Genomic DNA, 21451 nt, shown 5'->3' on the forward strand with positions numbered 1-21451 from the left:
AGCAACCTGGTCTAGTAGAAGGTGTCCCTGCCCATGGCAGTTGGAACTAGATGACCTTTACGGTCCCTTTCAACTCAGACCATTCTAGGATTCTATGACTCTAAAAACAAGTTTTGTTATTATGATCTGTAACTAACTTGCTAGCTAGGTAAACCTGAGACTGTCAGAGATAGTTAAGTTTCTGCATTGCTCTTTAATCTCTGCTGGAACACCAGAAGTCTACTAAAATCACCTGTATTGTAGCCACTACAAACTTCCCTTCACGGTGTAGAAACAGCAACTGTGTCCAATAGCATAGAGGAAATCCCAAAAACAACACACATAGCTGCCACTTGCACTCTGCTGATTAAGAATTTAATTGCTAATGCACTTTTAAACTTAGCACTTTCTTAATGCAAAAAAAAAAACCAAACCCAAACCAAACCAAACCAGAGATATTCTGACATTACTATGCACTAAAATATTTTTCTATAACAGAAAACTAACCAAGTATAATCAACGTCTACTTTCCAGACAGGAAAGTAAAGATCTCTCCCTCACAAACACTTCCTGTAAGTCTGCTTTACAAACTAGCTGGGGCAGCAAGTAGGTGTACATGATGAGTTTGAGGAGGGGTCAGACAGAGCTGGCAACAGATCGATTGTAAAGGAAGTAAAGGAGGCATGCACAGGCAGAGATACAGGGTGTTGGGAGAAGGGATTCACAGCCTCAGCTAGAGGGAAGCTTGAACAGGGCAATGGGCACAGGAGAGATGCAAGAAGCACACACATCACAAGGGGAAAGTTGCACAGGATACTGGTAAGAAAATGAAAGTTGAAGTGCCATAGAAAGAAAGTGCTATGGCCTCAACACTGCTAAGTTCTCACAGCCATGTGGCATCAGAACACACACTCAACTGGGCAAGTTGTCGTCATGTGTGAACACTCAGCTAGAGTGCAAGGTGACAAACCAGTAAGAAAAAGCTTGAAAGCAAGCAAGTTCAGTTTGCTAGGTTTAAAGAGGATGAAAACCTAGAATAAACACGTCTGAACAATAAGACCAGTCATCCACAAAGATAACTGAATTTGCACAAATGGGTAAGATCAACCGGGGATAAGGTACAGAACACTAGATATCAAGCTCTCATCTTTCCTGTGCTTTCTGTAAGAGAATAATGCACCTGTGAATCAACTTTTTTCCTGGGTTTACAAGATACTTTCTTATGCAATCCTCTGCAAAAATGCAATGTAAAATTGATGACATCTAAGCTACAGTATGAGAGCCAACAAAGGCAGAAGATTAATGACTCAGGAAGAGTATAAGAAAACTGATGATTGCAACAGATACTCTAAGATATATTTCTAGTACTTTTGAATTCAAAAGATATTAGTGAAGTTTACCCCATGAAAGGCTGATGAATTCTTGCTTTACTTGTATATAAATACATGCAAACTAGATACACACACAGCAACACTAAGAAACATGATCAGCTGAAGCTCTTACTAGATCTAATTAGTGGAAAAAATCTTGATACTGTTATATCCATTTCATTCAAAGGAACAATTAAAATCTGCTACATCAGTACTGTAACAGATACATTAGCAAAGCTAATACAGTACTGGCATGTAACAAGACTACAACTTACCGAACTTTTACTGACATAATCACTCTACTAACTACAAATTTTTGCAAACGGACATAATGACAATAGTAACGTTATTTGACCATTTGTCTGAGCTGTCTGACAACTTCTGAACTTGCACAAATGGCCTTTGCACATGCTCAAGAGACAGCTTGCTCATGCTCGTCTTTGTGTACAAGATATCCTGGGTGAAAGTTGAGGATCCCTGGCTTGGAAAGAACAATACTGACCATTCACTCCTGGTTACCCCACCCACACTGTTAGCTGCAGGCTGCTTACAGCTTTAAGAGAGACTACAACCACTTGTGGCTCTCCTGTTTTTCACCAAAACATCTGTCCTGTGTATTTATCTTGTCACTCTCAGAAGCTTCCTGTCTACAACCGAGGACTGTCTCTCTGCTTCACTCCACTGCTGGAACAGCATGTGTCCTCAACAGGTCCCCAGCTCACACAAACTACACTCCTCCTACACAACAGCACCATCTTGAAAGATTCCTTCCAGTAATAAGCATTGAGGACATGTGGAGGTCTCTAACTCACTCACTTGGAGAATACTTGTTAAAACCCCCTTTCGGCACTGGGGTGCTGAAAAGTGGTTCCTGAAGGAGCCTTCCTGAAAGTGCAGCTGATAAACTCCATGACAACCAAGGGCATCAAATGAAGTACCCTGCTCCCAAAACAGTCAGAATAGATTCTTCTTCTTGAGAGGTAGCAATCCTGGCAACAACAGATATTGAAAAATCTGCTTTATCCTTCTTTCATTGAGAGTGAATTTACCACTACTGACCAAAGCAGAAACTGCAAGTTACTAGATATCTGATATCTGACCTAATCTTCTATATATTACAGAATCGCAAAATATACTGAGTTGGAAGGGACCCACAAGGATCATTGAGTCCAACTCTTAAGTGAATGGCATTAAATACTTGAGTAACAAAACAAAAGAATGAAATTTAAACATGTTCGTAACATAGACCAAACATAGAAATTCTCAATGACACTTATCTGTAACACTTATCATTATTCTACAGCTCTAAGATACTTAAGCCTTAATTTTTGTGACAGGAAGTTTCTCTCTTGAACCAGGGAGCCTGGCTATGAAAAGTGTTAAGGACATAATAATGCACAAATTCACTTGCTCTTACTCAACAACTCATTATCCTGAGAGAAGAGTCCAATGATACAGAAGTAAGATGATGCACTTTATATGGAAAAGCACAGCCCACACTCACTCCCTAACACTATTTGCATTTTGATTTCACTAGTTTGAGCTTACTGTTTCAGTGATACATATCAGGATTGGTAAATCCAATCATGAACAGATAGATTCACAAGACATGAAGCTACTTGAAGGGATACAACAACCTGACTGACTGCAACTCTACTGAAGACCTAGGTTAGATTACCACTAACAGGACACTTACTGACTTCTAAGCAAAACAGATTGTGCCCCAAAGACTGAGCAAAGCTAACCCTGTCAAGAACTTGTAGATCAAGAACTTTCATCGTCTTGTCTCCCTTTTCTACAATCTGTGTCAAAAATAGCACATAAAAAATAATCCAAGAGATGGAAAACTCATACCTGCATTTTCCATGTCACCTCACTAAGATGGGGTTAAGGAACACAACTTCTGATTGCTGGGAACACACCAGCTCTTGTCTGCTTTAGAAGAAAAAGGGTATAGAAACTCCTTTGAAGTATCTGGTATTTTCCACCAGAGATAAAAATCCAAAGTGCTGTTCTGAACCCATCTAAAAATATCTCTGTCTTGGACTGTGGTTTAAGCACCACTGCTCTGCAGAAACACAAGCGGTGAGGTGGAGACAGTATGGCAAAAGCAGACTAAGTTTCAAAACAAAACATGTTAAGCTCCCAAACAGCAGATATCACTAACAAAGCCAAAACTAACTGATGTAAGTTCAGATCATACATGAAAACACACCTCAAAACATCCCAAAGGAACAAAGCAAAACTGCACACAGGAATGCTCTGAACAAGTCAATGTGCTCAAAACCAGAAGGCAGACTGGCTTATGCACAGAGGGCACTGAATTCTGACCTACCTGTCCAAAATGTGCAGGATATCCCAGCATGTGCATATACAGCAGCTTTGCCACGTTTCTGCATCGGTATGTGTTATCTTCCTCTCGGAAGGACGACCGGATAGCAGCACATTCCTTTTGGATCATCTCACGCTCTTCTGCCTGGGTTCTTGCTGTCCGGATGGTCCGGATCAACTCCCGCAGTCTGATGGGGGCTGGCATCCTCTGGGAGAAGAAAGAGGTCTGTAAAACTGGTACTGTACCTAAAGGCTTCATACTGCTCTCATACTGCTGCATATTTTTTTTATTTCTTACCCTACCAATATATAAGTAAAAGAACGAAGAAAACATAGGCTGCTTCAGTAGCGTGGTTAAAAGTAAACTTGAGAACACGAGGAATTCATTGTACCTCACATTTGCTTTTCCAGAACATTAGAAATGGGAATTGCTGTGATTTGAGCCACCTGTCAAATGAATAGAAAATGACTCCCCACCTGAAACTGGCAGAAACAGCATTCTGCAAGGTACTCTCATATCATCTGCCTCTATCCAGAAAAGCCAGGTTCCAAAGACAGCTGATCCCAGAATCATGACAACTTCGGTCAGAAATCCTTTAAAAACCACAACTGTTTAATAACTTCCACAAGATTTCACACAAGTGCTTCAGATGGCCGTGCTTCAAAACTCCTGCAAACCTGTGCCATACACACTTCCTTCATAGCAGTGTGGAAGTCAGCAGAAAAGCAGAGGGAAGAGCAATCCTAGCTGTGTGGATATTTCAGAGAATCCTGTTTTAAAAATAAATATATCAAGTTGACACCATCCTTTTATTACACCCCAAATAGAACCACCTTTTCTGAAACAAACAAAGCCTGTGACATTACTGTCTGGTGGCACTGGTACGAAAAGAGCGTGCAAGAACATTCAAGAGTAGCTTCACCTCATCAGATGGAATATTGATGGAGCCATCTGACCCCAAGAGCAACATAGTCTACCAAGTATCTGGTAAGAGGGAAGTGGCTCTCAAACAGGAGTCAAACTTTAGGATTATGTTCAACAATTGAACTTTTAGTTCATGCTCACCAAAGCTCATTTCTGACTTTCTGGAAGCTCAGACTACACAAGCATCTTTACAGCCTTCTTTCATCCATGCCAGAATGGAACCAAGCCCTTCTGATAACAGATAATGTCACACCAACTTGTAAAAAGTTGCCATGGAAGCCTACTACAGATTTTGTCTGGGTCACCATCCCCCCAGAACAGTGTGTCATACATTTTAAGCATTACCATATCAGAGAAAGATGTGCATTCAAGTACTGCACTAACTAGCTTGCATGACACCACAGACAGGCTAGGACACATACAGAGCTTTCAGAAAAGCAGAGAGAGATGCATGTTCAACAAGTAAAGGTGGCCTCACAGTAAGCCAGACAAAGCCAGGTCTGTAAGTCTCAATTATAAACTCATAGATAACACTAAGCCTCTTCAGCCAAACCAAGTAGACTCCTCATATTTCAGTTTCCCATCTTCATACTTAGAAAGTTTGAATTTACAGAGACACAAAGCATTCAGTTCTGAAAATGGAAGAGATGTTCTTCCTGCATAAGTAAAGTGTCCCAAAATGCTGACACACATAGGATCAAGGTTATTGGACACATTATTCCTTAGTCTCGCCTTGTCTCTCCATGTGAATTCATAACACTTCCTCACATTACTGCAATATGAATAAATTAACTGTTGCTATGCACTCATGCTGCACTAACAAGCATCACAGAAATAGTCACAGGGAAGTAAGAATCTCCAGAAGTCCTTCCATGACCATTACCTCTGCTGCCATGCCTGCACATTCTACATTTCTTCTGCATCCTTTCTGAAGGGAAAGGAGGGCAAAATGCTGCACTCAGCACTTGAGAGGCAGGTGTGCTATTGATTTATTTATATTAAATATCTCCTATTTTGCTCCCTATTATTTTCTTAATAATTGGTAATACTCATTTTGGAGTTCTGATTGCTAAAAAGTGCTCAGCTTGTGTTTTTCACATAACAGTATCATAAACCCAAAAAATTCCTTCCTGGGTGACAACTGTCTGTTTAAAGTCCCCAATTTTAAAGCCTGGACTCACCTACTATTCACATATATCACATGCTTCTAAATTGATTTTGATAAGCCATGCTCTTGTTGGAAGATTGGGCAGAAGTTATAAAAATAAAAGCACTACTGCAGGAATATTCCTCTGCAGTCTACAGCCAATAATTTCATAATCACCAAGACCAGCCATATGGAGGCTCATGCTGAAAAAGGTGGCTCCAGTCCTTCCACTGTGCTGACCCTGGCATTCCGGAGACAGTGCACCACGTGAGGCAACCTGTACATCTGAGAAACAGCCTTCCCCTTTCCTCCCAAGAGCAGTGCCCAGACACATCAGTCCGGCTTGTGCAGACACAAAGGCAGCAACGAGAACATGCAGCTTTGGGAGACCTGAGACCAAGTGGGAAAGAGGAGAAGGGTTCCCTCCAGCAGTAATCCACACTTACGCTATGGCTCTGCACCCTAATTAAGCTGATCTACAACTTTGCTGTTCCTGAGAAGATAGGCAGTGTCTACTGTAAGCTAAAACTATGACTTATTTTAAAGAAAGATTTCTTTATAAAGTTTTTGAAACACCAATACATAATCTGCAAACAAACTGAAGTTTGGGAACAAGTTGCTTTGATACAAGTTGCTTTGCTCCCACTCTATATCTGAAGAGTTTATAAACTGCTGAATACTGATATCTGCAGCCTGTGACTTCTACCAGCCCAGTGCTTTCCTTGCCATGGGTCCAAAACTTTCTGTCAGTATGCCCATGGAAGGCTTCAGCACCTTAAGTTTGGCCCTGGACAACAGAAAGTAAAAGGATAGACTGCCTAAACAGTTCTAGTCAATGAAAAAGAGAATTGAACAAAGTTACCATATATTCTAAGTGCAACTTTCTACGAATATTTTTTTGCATCCTTCTCCAGTGTTTAGGCAGGACTTCCTACCTCACTGAGAAGGCAGGTACAGTGAAAACAAACACTGAAGATCTAATAGGACTGCACCCAAACATCATCCAGGTGCTGAACAAAATGAACAACCCATATTTACAAATGTCCTTGCATAAACAAAGAATCAGCAAGGCACACCGTAAAGATTATTTTTTCTCCTCACCTCACAACCACAGGAAAGCAATCAGAAACCAGCACAAAAAGCAGAGAATTGATGAGTAAGTCTCAACAGCCAAATTCTGAGGCTACCTGCTGCCCTCACTCATGTAACACACTGACACACAGTCCCACAGACACAGTCCAACCTGAGACTGCCTAAGAGCACCTGCATCTCACACCAGCTTCCTGCCTGATGAGAACAGAACAATTCAGAACTGCTCTGATGGAGGACAACATCAAGGACAAAAGACAAAGCTATTGTTTATTTTCCAACATTGAGAACTTCCGTCCTTTTGCTGCAACTACATACTCTTTTTCTTTCAGTCAATATTAAATCATTCAGCTTTTTTTAATATACCTTTGAATGCCTCTCATAAAAAAGGTTTTGCACCCATCTGTGTAAAATAGTGTCTCTCCCTCACAAATCACCTCACATGCTTATCCTGGAAGCTTGAGCTCCATTCTTGTGCACACTCTTCCAGCATTTCAACACAACACAATTCCCATGCCACATAGCACGTTGGGGTTTCTTCCCCTCCACAAGCCTTCTCTTAATACCAAGAAATTCTTGCAGCAGGTACCTGTTCTCTGCCTTCATCAACTTTCAGATTCTTTTGCATGTTAATACAGGTGAAATTTCACCTCAGTTTGGAGTTTCAAACATGCAAGTAAGCATAAGCAGTAGATACTGCAGATGAGAAGAAACTTGGGACATAAGAACACTTAAATTCAGAAACATTCCAGAAGAGATTAGCATTTACCTATTCTCAACAATTCCAAAGTCTATCATAACGCCAACAGCCCTTTAATGCAACAACGGGAGGACAACAGTATCATCTACCAACAGCAGACCCGGAGTTAATTTAGCTGGTGCCTAAGTGCTGCTTACAACTTCCTCTAAAGTAGCAGATCTTGTTCTTCAGGATTAGTTAACATTTTTCACCAGCACAGGCACATGCTTTTATTCTTTGCACATTAACATAAACGACAAGGCAGTTTTTAGAAGTAGTTACCTATTTCCTCCTTTGGTTTACAGCAGGAGTTTCCCTTGGTCATTTCTTTGCTAACTACAAGCCCCAGAAATCAGGCCCTGAAAAGAGCCTAATAGTGAATATTTACAGTATCTGGTAGGATTGTACACAGAATTCTTCTCCCTCATCAGATCTGTTTTCATCTTCTCATTGTGAAGGCCTTGCTCCTTAGAAGAACCTACTGTCAAGATGAAAACTTCTGAGACAGTCAGATATCTAACTCAGATTAGTTCAAATGGTGGCAGGTGCCTAAGTTCCTTTGAAAACAGAATTCCAGCTTTTTTCCTATTCTCTGGGTTGCACAAGAGGTTCTACCTCAGTGATTCTCCTCCCTGTGCTATTCAGGAATCCTTCCCCTGAACCAATACAAAGGCATCCTCTCTTTATGCAACTCATTTCTACTAAACTATCCAAAAGTGAGGAAAAAACAACAACAAACAAACAAAAAAAATTGTAATGTATTAAAACATGTAATTTTCATCTAAATTATGCTGCTAAATCAGTATTTTCTCCTCTTTTATGGTCTTTTACTAGTTAGCTTGTCACATTTCCGAGTTGAAGATTTTATTCAACATGCCATTATACCAAAAATATTTGAATACAGAACTTTACCAGAAGTCTCTCTTAGAACACAGTCATGTTCAAATATTTACAAGAAGCACCTAGTATTACCAAAATCCACCTTGAAAATGCTCAAGTGCTTCAGTCAAGCTATATTCCTCCATCAGGAATTACAGTGTAAAGACAAAGGACAGACTATCCTTAAAGGTGGAGTTGAGACCTTCTCCTCTGGAAACTCTTCAGAAATATTAGCTTATGTCTAAAATGTCTAATGTGTCTCTATGGTAATGACATTAAAAAAATAAACAGTTGCTTTAAAACTGCTTTAGGACAAATTATCAGACATTTAACATTTTAACATTCCATTATTATTTAGCCTTGAATTCCGGAAACGTTAAGACATAAAGGCCATCAAAGCTCACTCAATTATTTACAAAAGGGCTCTACTGTTTGGGGAAATAGTCTGAATTTCCAGTTCTAGTGAGACACACACCAAGTTATAGCTTTTCCTGTAAATAGTATTTCTGAAGTCAGTTCTGTCTAGAAGGCACCCCAAGCTTGAAGCAGCGCACACTTCACACACATCTAAAATACACACCTCCAGTTGCTCCACCCCAGCCATGCACAGGCAATCACACTCTTCGAGCAAACACAGCTTTCAGGAAGTTATGCAATGAAAGCCTGACCCAACTCCCAACTGAAATCAGTAGCAGAACTCCCCCACTTGCTTTGGTCCCACTGAATCCAGCCTCCCGCACACAAGAGCAGAGGATCTGCCTGCAGTGTTGATACAGAACGCTGATGGCCTCAACTCCACACTGCTATCAGAGAGCTTCACACTTCTATCAGATAATTCAAAACAAAGATACATTGGCAGTAAAACCAGAAATACGCACTGCAAGCAGAGATGAAGCTGTGAACAAAAGCAGAGATATTGCTATATGGTCTAGTATTACCAATATTTATACAGAAAACAGTAAACACCAAAGTAAGGAGCACCATCATCATCAAGGGCAAAGGCAACAGAAAGAGTTGAGTGAAAGAGCAACCAACCATGTAACATGCTAAGTGGAACAATCTCTCCTGAGAAAAGGCTATTGAATACAAGAGAATTAGAAAGTAACATCAGAAAATCAGGAAGAAATTAAGACAGCAGGGGGCTTCAAAATGCATTCTCATAATAAAAGGCATCAGGCTTATGCTTCGCTTTATACAAAGACAGCTGAGGGAGAGGGGGAGGTCAAGTAAGGAAAAGAGTGCCCCTAAACAAGAGAGAAAAAATAGTCTTGGAGAAGTGATGGTCCCACTTCCAGTTACATATTAAAAAAATGAACAAGAAATGTAGCACAAGAGTATTGAAGAGGAGAGGCAGGGTGTTGCTCAGGGGCCGATAGGAAGGGAAGGGGAGAGGCAGGGTAGGACCTGTTCTCACAGACCCCGGATGTGCACAGATCCCACTGCCCCCTCCCACCCTCTGCTGCCTGGGGCACAGCCCCACACACAACTCAGCACTTTGGATGAGGTTCCCACTCCTGCACAACTGTGCACACACCCCAAACCAAACAGCTCCTCAACTGCCTTCAAAAGATGTGCTGAGCTCACAACCACTACAAACACTGACCTCAACAGCTGCCCAAAAAGAAGACAAATATTTCCCTTTTTTTAGATGCTAACAAAGGTACGAAAAAGAATTAGCACAGCTACACAGCTGATCAGTATGACAGCTGCAAGTAGAATTCCAGATTTCCTGGCTTCCATTTCTATACTTCAATCACCACTGACCTACATTACCTTTGTATTTATTACCTACTTCTAGTTCCCTCGCTATTTTAATCTGTAATCTGCCTATTTTACTTCCTGTTCACTTCCCTGTAGAGTTAGACTTTAAATAAAAAAAAAATTAGCTACAACTTTGTGACTAAAAACCCCACACTCTTCTTTACTCTGGTTAATGCCACATGAAAGACACGATGCCCCATTTTTACATTCATTAATATAAACTTTACAACAGGCGAGGTAACTTCAGCTATGCTCTAGGAAGTTCTAGTCTTCAATTTTATCTGCAGCATCTCTGCCAAACAGCAGGTACAGATTGTACTAATACCTGTGATATCAGCAGTTTCATTTGTACTCATGTTAGTGTAGCTCTGTTTTTCAAGTTACAGCCTCATCATATATTTACTTATTAACTCCCGAACTTTCGTCCAGTGATGGAATGCTGGTACCAAGGCAGAGCAGACCCTTTTCCCTAGAGAATAGCTGAGTATCATCTAAAACAAGTTAACATCACCTTCAGTCAGAAGAGTTTGTCCTGTCACTAAAAAATACGAAGAGGTCAAACAACCCATCTGCTGAAGTTATACACTGCCCACTCACAAATACAAATATTCACACTAGAGATGCTCAAGGAGCTTTACTGAGTGAGTGACATCAGCTTTAGCAGCAGTTAAGATTTCCATGAGCCCTCACACTTGGAAAGGCAACCTTCCAAACCTGAACTGCACCAAGCAGGGCAGGCTGTGTGTGCCTGAGAACAGACAACCTGGGTTTCTTTGCTGCTGTCCACAACCTCCTCACACCATGGCCTGACACACTCACTCACTCTGTTGGACAGTGATGCCACTACAAGACTCTGTACACAAGGAGCTACCAAGAACCCAAACATTTCTGTATCCCTTACTCTCTCACACAACAGTACAAAGGTGCTACAGGATCCCCCCATCCCTACCACACCACCTTCAGGAAAACAGATCAGCAGTCACAGGAACACAAAAGAAAAGAAAAAAAGGAAAATAATGGGGTTTTTTATCATAAAAGGAGGAAGTCTGAAAGTTGTCTTACACACTGGAAACACTGTTTGATCCCTTCACAAAACAATTACCGCAGACTTTCCCCTCCTCAAGTCCTAGGAATTTAAACACCTTTCCCCTCCTTTTCCCAGCCCAGAAGAATGAAGGGGTTCACACTGAACCCTTCAGAAAAAAACACAAAATCTCCTGCCTTTGCTGAGCTCCTGCGTACCCAGTAGGTTTTCAAACCCTGCCAAACAGGAATGCATAGGAGTAGGCAAAAGAAAGAATTCGGTAATAGAACGGGACATGCAAATAAACAAAGGGAAAAATACCAAGTGTAGTTTAGAGGAGCAGTGGTGTTGAAACAGGGGTATAAAAAGCTGTTGTGCTGTATCACACAGAAGTGGAACAGGAAAAAAAAAAGAGAGAAAAAGAAAACAACACAAAATTCCCTGCCATATTAAATGTGAGATGCTGGAGCACCATACAGGGGAAAACACATACATATTCTACTCTGTTTAAGCCACTACAGACCAAATACCTTCTAGACACACGTGTGACATGTCACAGTTCCAAAGGTATTCCACTGGGATTCTGTGCTGTTCCATTAACATCTCAAGCACCAGAAACTGAAATACATCACTCAGCACTTATAATAAAAAGTACACCTGTTCCATCTGCTAACTTTAAAAACAAAGCTCACCATTAAAAAAATTAAATATATATAGTTTGTCTTATAGTTTGTGCGAGAAGAGAACTCAACCAGCCTTGAAGAAAGGACTTAAAGCCTCCCTGACAGACTGGCCGTCAGACACAGCTCACTGCGAATGCCTCTGGTCGGATCGTGCATCTCCCGCGCCCGCTGAAACCCCTGATCGCCAGCAAACACGGCAAGCACTGGGGACGCCGTAACGCTCGGAGCGGCTGCACAGCCCAGGCAATCACACCCCAGCGGCAGGACGGGCACAGGTCCCGGCTGCTCCTGGGACGGCCACAGGCCCCAGCACGGACAGGTCCCGGGCTGCGCTCCCCTCGGCCACCGCGCGGCCCCCGAGCCGTGGGCACGGGGCGCAGCCCGCACCGGGGAACGGCCCGGGCCGGGCACTAAGCGCTCCCGGCGCCCGGGCAGGCGGCCTCGGGGCGTAGGGCAGAGTCCGAGGCGGCCGAGCCGCCGGGCGGAGGCAGCGGCGCCGGCAGCGGGAGGGCACCGGGCGGCCCCGCGAGCAGAGCGACCGCGGCCCGACCGCGGAGCTCGGGGTGGGCAGAGGCACCGAGGCTCGCGGGGCCCCGGGCAGCGGGACCTCGCGGCAGCGGAGTCCTGGACCGGTCGGCGGCGCCCGGACCGGTCCCACTCACCGGGCCGGTCCCTGCAGCGGCAGCGGCGGACGGAGCCGGGCATTCAAAATGGCGGCGGCGCGGCCGCAGCACCGATACCGCAGGCGGAGGGATCCGCGCGCCGGCTCGCTCGCCGCGGCCCCCCGGGCTGTCCCGGCCGCGGGCGGGGGCGCGGCCGGGCTGGGCTGGGCTGGGCGGGAACGGAGCGGGAGCGGGTCGGCACCGCCGGCGGCGCGGCGGAAAAGGCCCTTCGCACTACTTTTCTTGGCGGAAGCACCCTCAGGACTGGTTTGACGAGGCGCGGTGCGTCTGCACCGTGGCAGTCCCTGATGACGTCACGCGAGGGGCGGTCCCGGCGGCGCGCGCTCCCGGCGGCGGGGCCGGGCGGGTCCCGCCGCCCGCGCCCGGGGTTCCGGGGGGCTCCGGGACCGTTCCCCGCCCCCCCTGCGATCTCGCCCTGTTGAAGCGTCTGTCGGCGGCGGGAGGAGCTCAGCGCGCGGCAGTGAGCGAGGCGCCTCAGGAAAGGGGTGTACAGCCGCCCCCGCCCCGAGCAATTCTTCTGTCCGCCCTTCCAGGACCTTTTGTCACCTCAGCGATCACCGAATGCCGAGAAACTGCCCTCCGCGGGGCTCCGGCCAGCAGCGCGGGCCCGGCGGGCCACTACGGGGGTGCGAGAAAGGGAGCGGGGCCCTTCAGACCGCAGGCTCCCGCAGGTGAGCCGGGCTGCGCCGCCGCGGGGCCCGCGCTCCCGCCCAGCCGAGGGGTGCCCGCGTGGGGCGCGGGACCGACAGACCCCGCACGGCGCTGCCGCCGGGCCGGCCCCGGGCCAACGCGGCCCGTTGCCACGGCAACGGCGCTGCGGCTGCCCCGTGACGTCATCCGGGCGCGGCGGCGGCAGAACTCCCACCGACGGATGAGGCACTTCCTGTGCGCCGTGCGCGTAATCGCAGCGTGACGCGTCATTGCTGCGCGACGCGGGCGGGGAGGAGCCGGTGTGGGCACCGGGCGGGCCCGCGGGGCCGGACCGGGCCATGGCGGGTGAGCCGCGGGCACCGGGCGGGCACCGGGCGGGTCCGCGGGGCCGGGCCGGGCCATGGCGTGTAAGCCGCGGGCATTGGGCGGGCACCGGGCGGGCACCGGGCGGGTCCGCGGGGCGCAGTGCGGCCGGGGCTCTGGGACCGGGGATGGGGCGGCGACAGGGCTCGGGCGTCTCCCGTGCCCGGGGTGCCGGCCCTGGGCCGGGGGCCGCCGCCGTGCCTGTGTGTGGGACTCACGGCTCCCTCTGTTCCTGGCGCAGGTGAGGCGGCGGCGGGCGGCGCGGATCCGGGAGCCCGCGCGGGGCAGCCCCAGCGGGTGCCCCCATGAAGGAGCGCGGCGGCCGGGGCAGCCGGGACAGCGCGGGGCGCCATGAGAGCGGGCCACGAGCGGAGCCAGGAGTGCCTCCCGCCAAAGAAGCGGGACCTTCCCGCCGCCAGCGCCGGCACCGAGGCGGGACGGGCGGGGGGCTCCCAGGGCTCGGGCGAGGGCCCGGAGTGGGCCCGAACGGCGGGACCGGGTCCCGCCGCCCCCCGCTATGGCCCCGGCGAGGCCCCCGAGACGGCGGCGGGGCTTACGGTGGACCAGTACGGGATGCTCTACAAAGTGGCAGCACCACCTGCCACCTTCTCCCCCACGGGCCTGCACCCCGTGGTGAACGTGAGCCCCCTGTCCCCCGCCTTCAACGTGAGCTCACCTATCATTCAGCACCCGGGGGTGCCCTTCCCCCCCATCCACTACGCGCAGATCCCTCCGGCCTCCCTGCAGCTCATCGGGTCCCACTACACAGTGCCCTATGCCGTCCCTCCTGCCTTCCTGCCTAGTCCTCTCCTGTCTCCTTCTACCAACCTCGCTGCCCCCCACGTCCCCCACTTTGTGCCATATGCCTCCCTGTTCGCCGAAGAAGCTGCTCCTTCCCCCCAGACTACCTCTCCCACCCACAGCTTCAACAAATCCGCCTCTGCAGTGTCTCCTGGGCAGGTGCAGCACCACTCTGTGCCCCAGCTGGACATGGCCCCGGGCAGGATTCCTGTTTATTATCAGATGTCCCGCCTCCCACCAGGGTATGCGGCCTATGAGGCACCTGCAGCAGGTGGGAGCCCAGTATCTCCTCAGCAGGACAGTCAGCTGAGCTCAGAGGTGGCTGCAGCCAACGGTGGGCAGAGGCCCCTGGAGCAAAGCATGGCCAGGAGACCCAGCGAGGTCATGGACTCTGCCAGCAGTGCAGCTGAGGACTGTCAGCCCCCGGGGGCTGCAGCAGGAGGTGTGGGTGACGGACAGTTCCTTCCAGGTTACCAGATGCTGGGAAGAGAGATCTCTGTGCCAGCTCACAGGAGCACCCCAGACACTGATCTGGAGGTTCAGAGGGTGGTGGGAGTGCTGGCGTCTCAGGATTATCATGTTCTGGCAGCCCAGAGGAAAGATGATCCGAGCCCTTTGAACCTTTGCCATAATATCCCTGATGGGCAGGAAGACATGCTGAGAAACACCGTGGATAGGGCTGGGAACAGCCAGTCCCGGAGCCCGTGTGGAATGTCCCCCGAGGAGGCTGTTAGACAGAGACAGTTAACCAAAGGAATGGTGGTAGCCAACGGCAAGCCAGTCCTTGTTCCCATTGGGTCTGAGCCCATCAGGTCTTCCACTTCAGAAGCCCTGGTGAGGCAGAGCCCAGATGCACAGGCTCGAGGAAGCGTGCTGGAAAAGGAGCTGGCCCAGCTGCAGCCACCCAGCTCCTCCCAGCTGCCCTCTCACTTCATGAAAGGAGCCATCATCCAGCTGGCGACAGGAGAGCTGAAGCGGGTGGAGGACCTGCAGACTCAAGATTTTGTTCGCAGTGCGGAGGTGAGCGGGGGCCTGAAGATCGACTCCAGCACTGTGGTGGATATTCAGGAAAGCCAGTGGCCTGGGCTTGTCACACTGCATTTTGTGGTTGGGGAGCAACAAAGTAAAGTGAGCATTGATGTGCCCCCGGAGCATCCCTTCTTTGTGTATGGCCAGGGCTGGTCCTCCTGCAGCCCGGGGCGGACTGCTCAGCTCTTTGCTTTGCCCTGTCACAGGCTGCAAGTGGGGGATGTCTGCATATCAATCAGTTTACAGAGCATGAATGGCAACTCTGCTTCTCAGGCCAACTCCCCTCTCACAGATCAGCTGGGATCTGCCAGGGAGAGATCGGAACGAACAGCTCAGGGGCTCCGAGAGCCACCTGACAGAGCTGCTGAAAGGAAGAGCCACACGGACAGGGACAGCGCGGCCCAGAGCGCTCGCGCAGAGCCCTCTCAGCCTGAGGCTGGCACTCAGCACAGCTGGACAGCCCCAGGCTTCCAAAGATACAGTGTGCAGGCAGAGGAGCCTCGGCCCTCCCTGCTCCGTCCCTCTTTCATTCCCCAGGAGGTGAAGCTGTCTATTGAAGGGCGTTCGAATGCAGGGAAGTGATCCCGTGGAGGTGTGAGCTGGGGCAGTCCCGGCAGGTGAGCCTCCCCCTCAGGTGGAGGAATTGCACAGACTCTGACAGGTTCACCAGCAAGGCTGCTCTCTGCCCTGCAGGACTGGCTTTATTCCAGTTCCGTGGCTGACCAGTCCCTCTTGGGGAGTCAGGAGGGCTCCAGTGCCTCAGGGAGCAGTGACAGGCTTAGCTGGGGTGGGGAGCACGGACGTGCTCACGAGCATGCAGTGAGAGCATTCCAGAGGCTGGAGGCTGGGGCTTTCTCCCACCTCCAGGGATAACTGACTCCCTGCAGGGCAGGGGCTGAGCATTCAGGACAGGTGGGGAGATGAGGAGGGCAGACACGGCTTAAGGTAGCAGATAAAATTGCTGAAGATTTTATTCCTCCTTTCTCATGATGGGGAGAGACGGGTCCCCACTGGAGTCTGGGGGCTCTACTCCCAGTATCCCCTTTCTTCACACATGCACTTTAAAAGGACCGTTCACTGACGGAGCTCTCGAGGGCAGGACGGAGGTGCTTCTCTGGTGGTTCTGATTAATGTCTCTTCCACTGAATCCAACTGCTCTTTCTTCTTGCAAAGAATGTACAGATTTGAATGATTCACAGAAATTCAAGAGGAAGGACCAAAAGGATGGGTTTGGGTATAGGTGAATAGGGAACTTGACCACTTGGGATGGGACACAAGTTGAGCTGGGAGACATTTAGTTTCCTGCTATAAAATGCATTTAATTGTTTGCCACCAAATCAAATCTTTCTTCCCATGTTAGTAACTTTAAAAAAAATCCTGGGCTTATAAATTTGCAGAGTCTTTGCCTGGGAATGAATGGGGTTGGGGTTTTTTGTCTGGTTGGATTTGGGGGTTTGGTATTTTGTTAGTTTGAATTTTTTTAAAGCTGGATTAAAATATATTCAGCATTCTCCAGGAAAGGATGAAAACATCCTTTTTCTGTGAGAAGACTGAGGCTATTTTGTAATTAACTCAGAAAAAAAACATTCTGGATGGCTAATTCTTCCCTGCAGGCAGTTTCCTGAATAAGCTCTGGACAAGACACAAGTGTTTGTGCATGTGCAGGCAAGGTACAAAGTTTCTGCTAAATACAGTTCTATGATTAATGTAGGGCCTCTAAAAATATCACAGCATCACAGGGCATTTTGGGGTGGTTTTGTTAGTTTTTCTGATGCTTCACTTCGGAGTTCCTCTGTAGAACAAGGTAAAATCAAGAGTAGTCTCTTTCATGGTGAGACTTAATACAATTGTGTATGAATACCTCATTGTGGTGATAACACTCTATTGAGTGAAGGCTCTTGTAGTTACACTAATCTGTTCTCTCTGATGGTGTATTATGACACCAACTACAACTGCTCAGCCAGGATAAAGAATGGTCACTGTTCTGGGGAGGAAAGAGTTTTCACTGACTTAACCTGGGTTAAGTATTCCTTGTGTTCAGGTGCCCATCTCTGTGCTAGGACCAGGCTTTGGAGAGGGCTTTTCTCAGTGTGCAGAGCCCTTATGTCCAGCATGCTGTTTCTGTCTCACTGCTCTCATCTTCCTGAAGTTTCTGTCAGGTGTGCCTCACTTCTGGGGCACTGCTCCTCTCTGTCACAGAATGGTGTGTGTCAGCACCTCTCCTTGCAGCGATGCTGCCTGAGGGCTCTCCTGCACTCTCTAGGAGTGTGTCCTGTAACTGGTTGGCTTCTGCTGTGTGATGGGCAGGTGCTCTGCCTGGGTATCAAGCAAGTTAGAGAGTCTCCAGAATGTCCCTTCCATCCCCGTCCTGTTTTCCTAGCACATTGCTAGCCATTTCTGTTGCCTTTGAAATACCTGCACCTGGACAGACTCTTTTCAGGCCTTAGGTGAGATGTGCTAATCATGCCTTCAGTGTTTGTGCCTCACGGGGCTCTCCAGAATGAGGGTGCTGCCTGTATCATGTGTAGCTGCTCCCAAATGACACACTACTTCTGATCTCATCAGCTGTATTTGAGATGTGTGAAGTCATGGTGATGCTGTCGGGTGAAGACTCTGCCTCCTCAGGTGCAGCATCTGCGGGAACGGACGCTGTTTTCACAGCCCTGTTTGTCAGTGAAGTGTCCCCCTGGGCCCCCCCGTCACCCGGGGGTGTCACAGCTCCTGTTCACTGGACTCTCCTACGCAAAGACCTCGATTAATGTTGGTAATCAGTACGTAATGCTCAGGATACCCGAGGTGTCTGTGGCCAGAGGCTGGAGACAGAGGAGCCCAGGTTCTCGTGCGTGTTCTTTGCTTGGTGCATGCAGAGGAATTGAGAGCTGTGAAAGCCGAGGAAGGGATCTCACGTACGTGTGGCGTGTGAATGTAGAGGGGTTGGCCACACCACAGAGGGAATGTCTGAGCAGCTGAGGGTGCAGAGCCCCTCACATGTGTGAACACAGGAGTCTGTCTGAGTGAGGATTTGGAGATCCTGCCTTATCCCCTGTGTGTTACTGTGACTCCTCCCCGATCTCAGCCACACTGTGCCGTGGTCTGAACAGGCAGCACAGATGACTGAGGCAAGATGCTGTGTGGCTGAAACAGCTTTGTACTGTAGGCAGCTGAAGGGCTGTGAAGGTGCTCACCCTCATTGTTTACCTGGCTGCTGACCTGGACTTTGGCTTGCTGCACCTCTGTTGAGTGCAGTCCTGAGCTCTGTGGAACAGGCCAGGGTGAACTGGACCTCAGTCCTTCTTCCCAGACTCCCTGTCACTCCCACTGTTGTGCATATTTCAGCTGCCAGCTCCTCCCTGGAAGCAGTGCTTTGGGGCACAGCTCAAGGCAGGACACTGAGATGAAGAATCTGTGCATCTGGCTGCTTGCCCAAACGGTGGGCAGGAGTGGACCACTGGAGGTCCTCCAGCCCAGCTCAGCAGTACTGGTATCACTGGAACCTGTCCTTACAGAGCTGGGCTGTGTGGCTCAGCACTGCAGTGGTGGTTGTGCTGAGCATTGAGACTCCTGGGACAGGGAGTGTGTGAGACAGGCTCTGCTGCAGGCAGAAAGGCTGTAAATGAGCCCATGGAGGAGACTTTTATTTCTTGGGTTTACAGGGAAAAGAGGAGATAAAGCCAGGAAAACATTGTGGAGTGGGATGGTTACCTGGGCTTTTCTGCTGGCAGAGATGTGACAGACTTCTCAGAGAAATATGTTCCTATTGTGAAGGGGAGGAGAGCTGTGGTCTGTCCTGCCTGGAGGAGGAGAAGGCCTCCTGGCCTTGGCCTTACCCAGCTCACACTCTGTAGCAGGAGTCTGTGGGATGCAATACTGAGTGTCTGTAGCCATCTGTCCCATCCCATGGAACATTCCTCGAGTCAGCTGCCCAGTGGAGCCAGGCCTGTCATTCATAGCAGAGAGTGCTCATGCCTACGACTATGCAGAGGAAGCTCTGTCTGGAAGGGAGGAAGCTGCAGAGGGTCCCCTCTGCCTTCTCCTTCCAGCCGCCGAGCAGGTATAATGCACTTTTCACATTAAGTGTCCCTGTCCCCACCCCCACACTTGAAGTCACTTTGCCCCATAGAGAACTAACAATCCTTGTTACTCAGAAAATATTGTAAGAGAAACTACAGCAGCTGGAGTAGCCCAAATGGTAGTTCCTGCCGGCAGCAGCACATGTGCCTTTCCCCAGCATCACTCACAACTGCTCCTTGTCTTTCAGGCTGTCTTAGGGCCTGACACTTTGCAGAAGCTGCTACGATGGCCACAAATGCACATTCTGTACAGTTTGGCCCAGGGTGTTCCATGTATGGCTTAAAAGGTTGATGGTCCAGGCCCTTGCACGGCCTTCACACCTGTCTGTGGAGGACAGGATTGCCCCTAAGGTCCTTCCAGGCTGCTGCTGCTGCCAACGTGCCCCTGCACACTCGAGTTGTTTTCGGCTTTCATGGCACCTTAGCGCCGGGGAGGGTCTGCCCAGAGACAGACAGACAGACACAGGGGGGCTGGTTGGGCTGCCCTGAGGCAGGGAGGTGTTTGTAGATAAGTGCTGACCCCTCACTATAACCCCAGTATATGGCTGTATTAACATGTAACCAACGCAGTGTATCTAAAGCCTTAGAACTAGTCAGGTGCTCCCCTCCGACCTTGTCCCTGCCCCTTTCCTCTTACCTGATCTTTAACAAAGCATTAATAATTCTAAGGATAATCTCTATTTTGTTGTGCTTTTTTTGTAACTGTTTTAAATAAATCAATTTGTACTGTATATTTGTACTTTTGGTGAGATCCTTTTTCCTGTTTTACCATTTTAAGTCTGTACTTGGCTACACACAGATTGTATTTTTATTGTTAATGCTCTTATGAATATTGCATTTAACTTGTTGACTCTGTAAACACAGTATATATCTATATATATATATATATCTATATATAAACCAATAGCTTTTCCTTTGGTGTTTGAGACTTTTTGCTTGTCTGTAGCATCAGTGATCATCAAGATGTGGCTTCTCTGGTCTTACACAGTGATCTGGAGACTCATTACAAGGGCAAGATACAGGTTGTTTGACAGATGGATTATAAGCCATAATTTTTTCAGATACTTTTGTTTTAGGTGGTCTCTCTTGAACCCCTTGGCATAAAGATGCCAGTGATGCTGCAGGGAAAGTTCCAGCTGCAGGTTGCAGAGTGAAGGTACATCTCTGCTGGGCAAGCAAAATACATGAGGTAGAGCAAAAGCAAATATTGCCAAAAGCAAACTGGGTTTGAGTATGAAAATGGACAGAGGTAAGGGTAAAAGTGAGAGATCAGAGAACAAAGCAGGAGATGAACAAAGGAACATGGATCTGAACAGCTCCTTTCCAGATCTGGTGCCTTTTCCCAAAGTGAGAGAGACAGGGATGGCTCCTGGGTGTCAGTTCTATGTGATGAATTTCATGTTAAAACAGCTTCTGTGGGAGGAAACAAGATGTTGCAGTGGCATGTGGAGGAAACTAGCACCGAAAAGGTTCAGTGCTCTTTCCTAGCAGTGTCCCCAGGGCTGGCACTAAGGGTAGTTCATTATCGCCAGAAAAATGCAACATAAATGCACTTTGAAGGCAACTTTTGTAAGTTTAACTAGGGCTTTAAGGGACTGCAATCAAAAGGTTTTCAAACTGAAAAATGAGGGGAGAATAGGGTTCTAAGTAGTCTGGTCAAAAGGTTTTGCTTCTTGTTTTAACTTTTCTCTTCTGATCTCAAATAGGAGTCTTGTGGTCTCCATTTCTCTGCAAAAGCAGAGAAACAGCCATCAGAGCGAAGACAGTAGCTCCCAGGGTGTTTGAACCAGTGTGTGTGACACGAGACCTTCACTGGAAATGCTATGGAGGTAGTAGGGGTCTTTAGGGTACAAAACACCGAGGTGTGGCACACTGGCTGATGTTTGGAAACCACAAAGCTACACTATGCATTTTCAGACGCACATTT

At 48.2% G+C, this 21451-nt stretch overlaps 2 protein-coding genes across 6 annotated transcripts in view; one reads left to right on the forward strand and one right to left on the reverse strand.

Annotated features, from left to right (window-relative positions):
• Positions 1-13223, reverse strand: part of AP1G1 (adaptor related protein complex 1 subunit gamma 1) — a 40517-nt gene extending 27294 nt beyond the window's left edge. The window contains exons 1-2 of one of the 2 annotated variants that reach the window (XM_027685118.1): positions 13147-13223; positions 3685-3888 (exon numbers count right to left, since the gene is read on the reverse strand). In XM_027685118.1, the coding sequence (XP_027540919.1) occupies positions 3685-3885 (201 nt within the window). In that variant the 5' untranslated portion in view covers positions 3886-3888; positions 13147-13223. Of the gene's footprint in view, positions 1-3684; positions 3889-12589; positions 12743-13146 lie in introns of those variants that run through there. The other variant, XM_027685117.1, reaches the window with a different exon arrangement.
• ATXN1L (ataxin 1 like) lies at positions 13176-20437 on the forward strand. 4 transcript variants are annotated; one of them, XM_027685122.1, is made up of 3 exons: positions 13176-13281; positions 13866-15445; positions 19108-20437. In XM_027685122.1, exons 2-3 carry the CDS (start codon positions 13976-13978, stop codon positions 19297-19299), a joined length of 1662 nt encoding a protein of 553 aa, XP_027540923.1. In that variant the 5' UTR covers positions 13176-13281; positions 13866-13975; the 3' UTR covers positions 19300-20437. The 4 variants fall into 4 exon arrangements, with proteins under 4 accessions (XP_027540923.1, XP_027540922.1, XP_027540920.1 ...); XM_027685121.1 differs by having other exon boundaries at positions 13866-16071; positions 19108-19216; XM_027685119.1 differs by having other exon boundaries at positions 13866-19233.
• The last annotated feature ends 1014 nt before the right edge of the window (positions 20438-21451 follow it).

This window comes from Neopelma chrysocephalum, unplaced genomic scaffold (assembly GCF_003984885.1).
Source record: "Neopelma chrysocephalum unplaced genomic scaffold, ASM398488v2 Primary Assembly neopelma1_68, whole genome shotgun sequence".
NCBI lineage: Eukaryota > Metazoa > Chordata > Aves > Passeriformes > Pipridae > Neopelma > Neopelma chrysocephalum.

Excerpts from the sequence above, each read along its gene's own strand:
- ATXN1L (XM_027685119.1), top strand. The coding sequence starts at position 13,976 with ATGAGAGCGGGCCACGAGCGGAGCCAGGAGTGCCTCCCGCCAAAGAAG.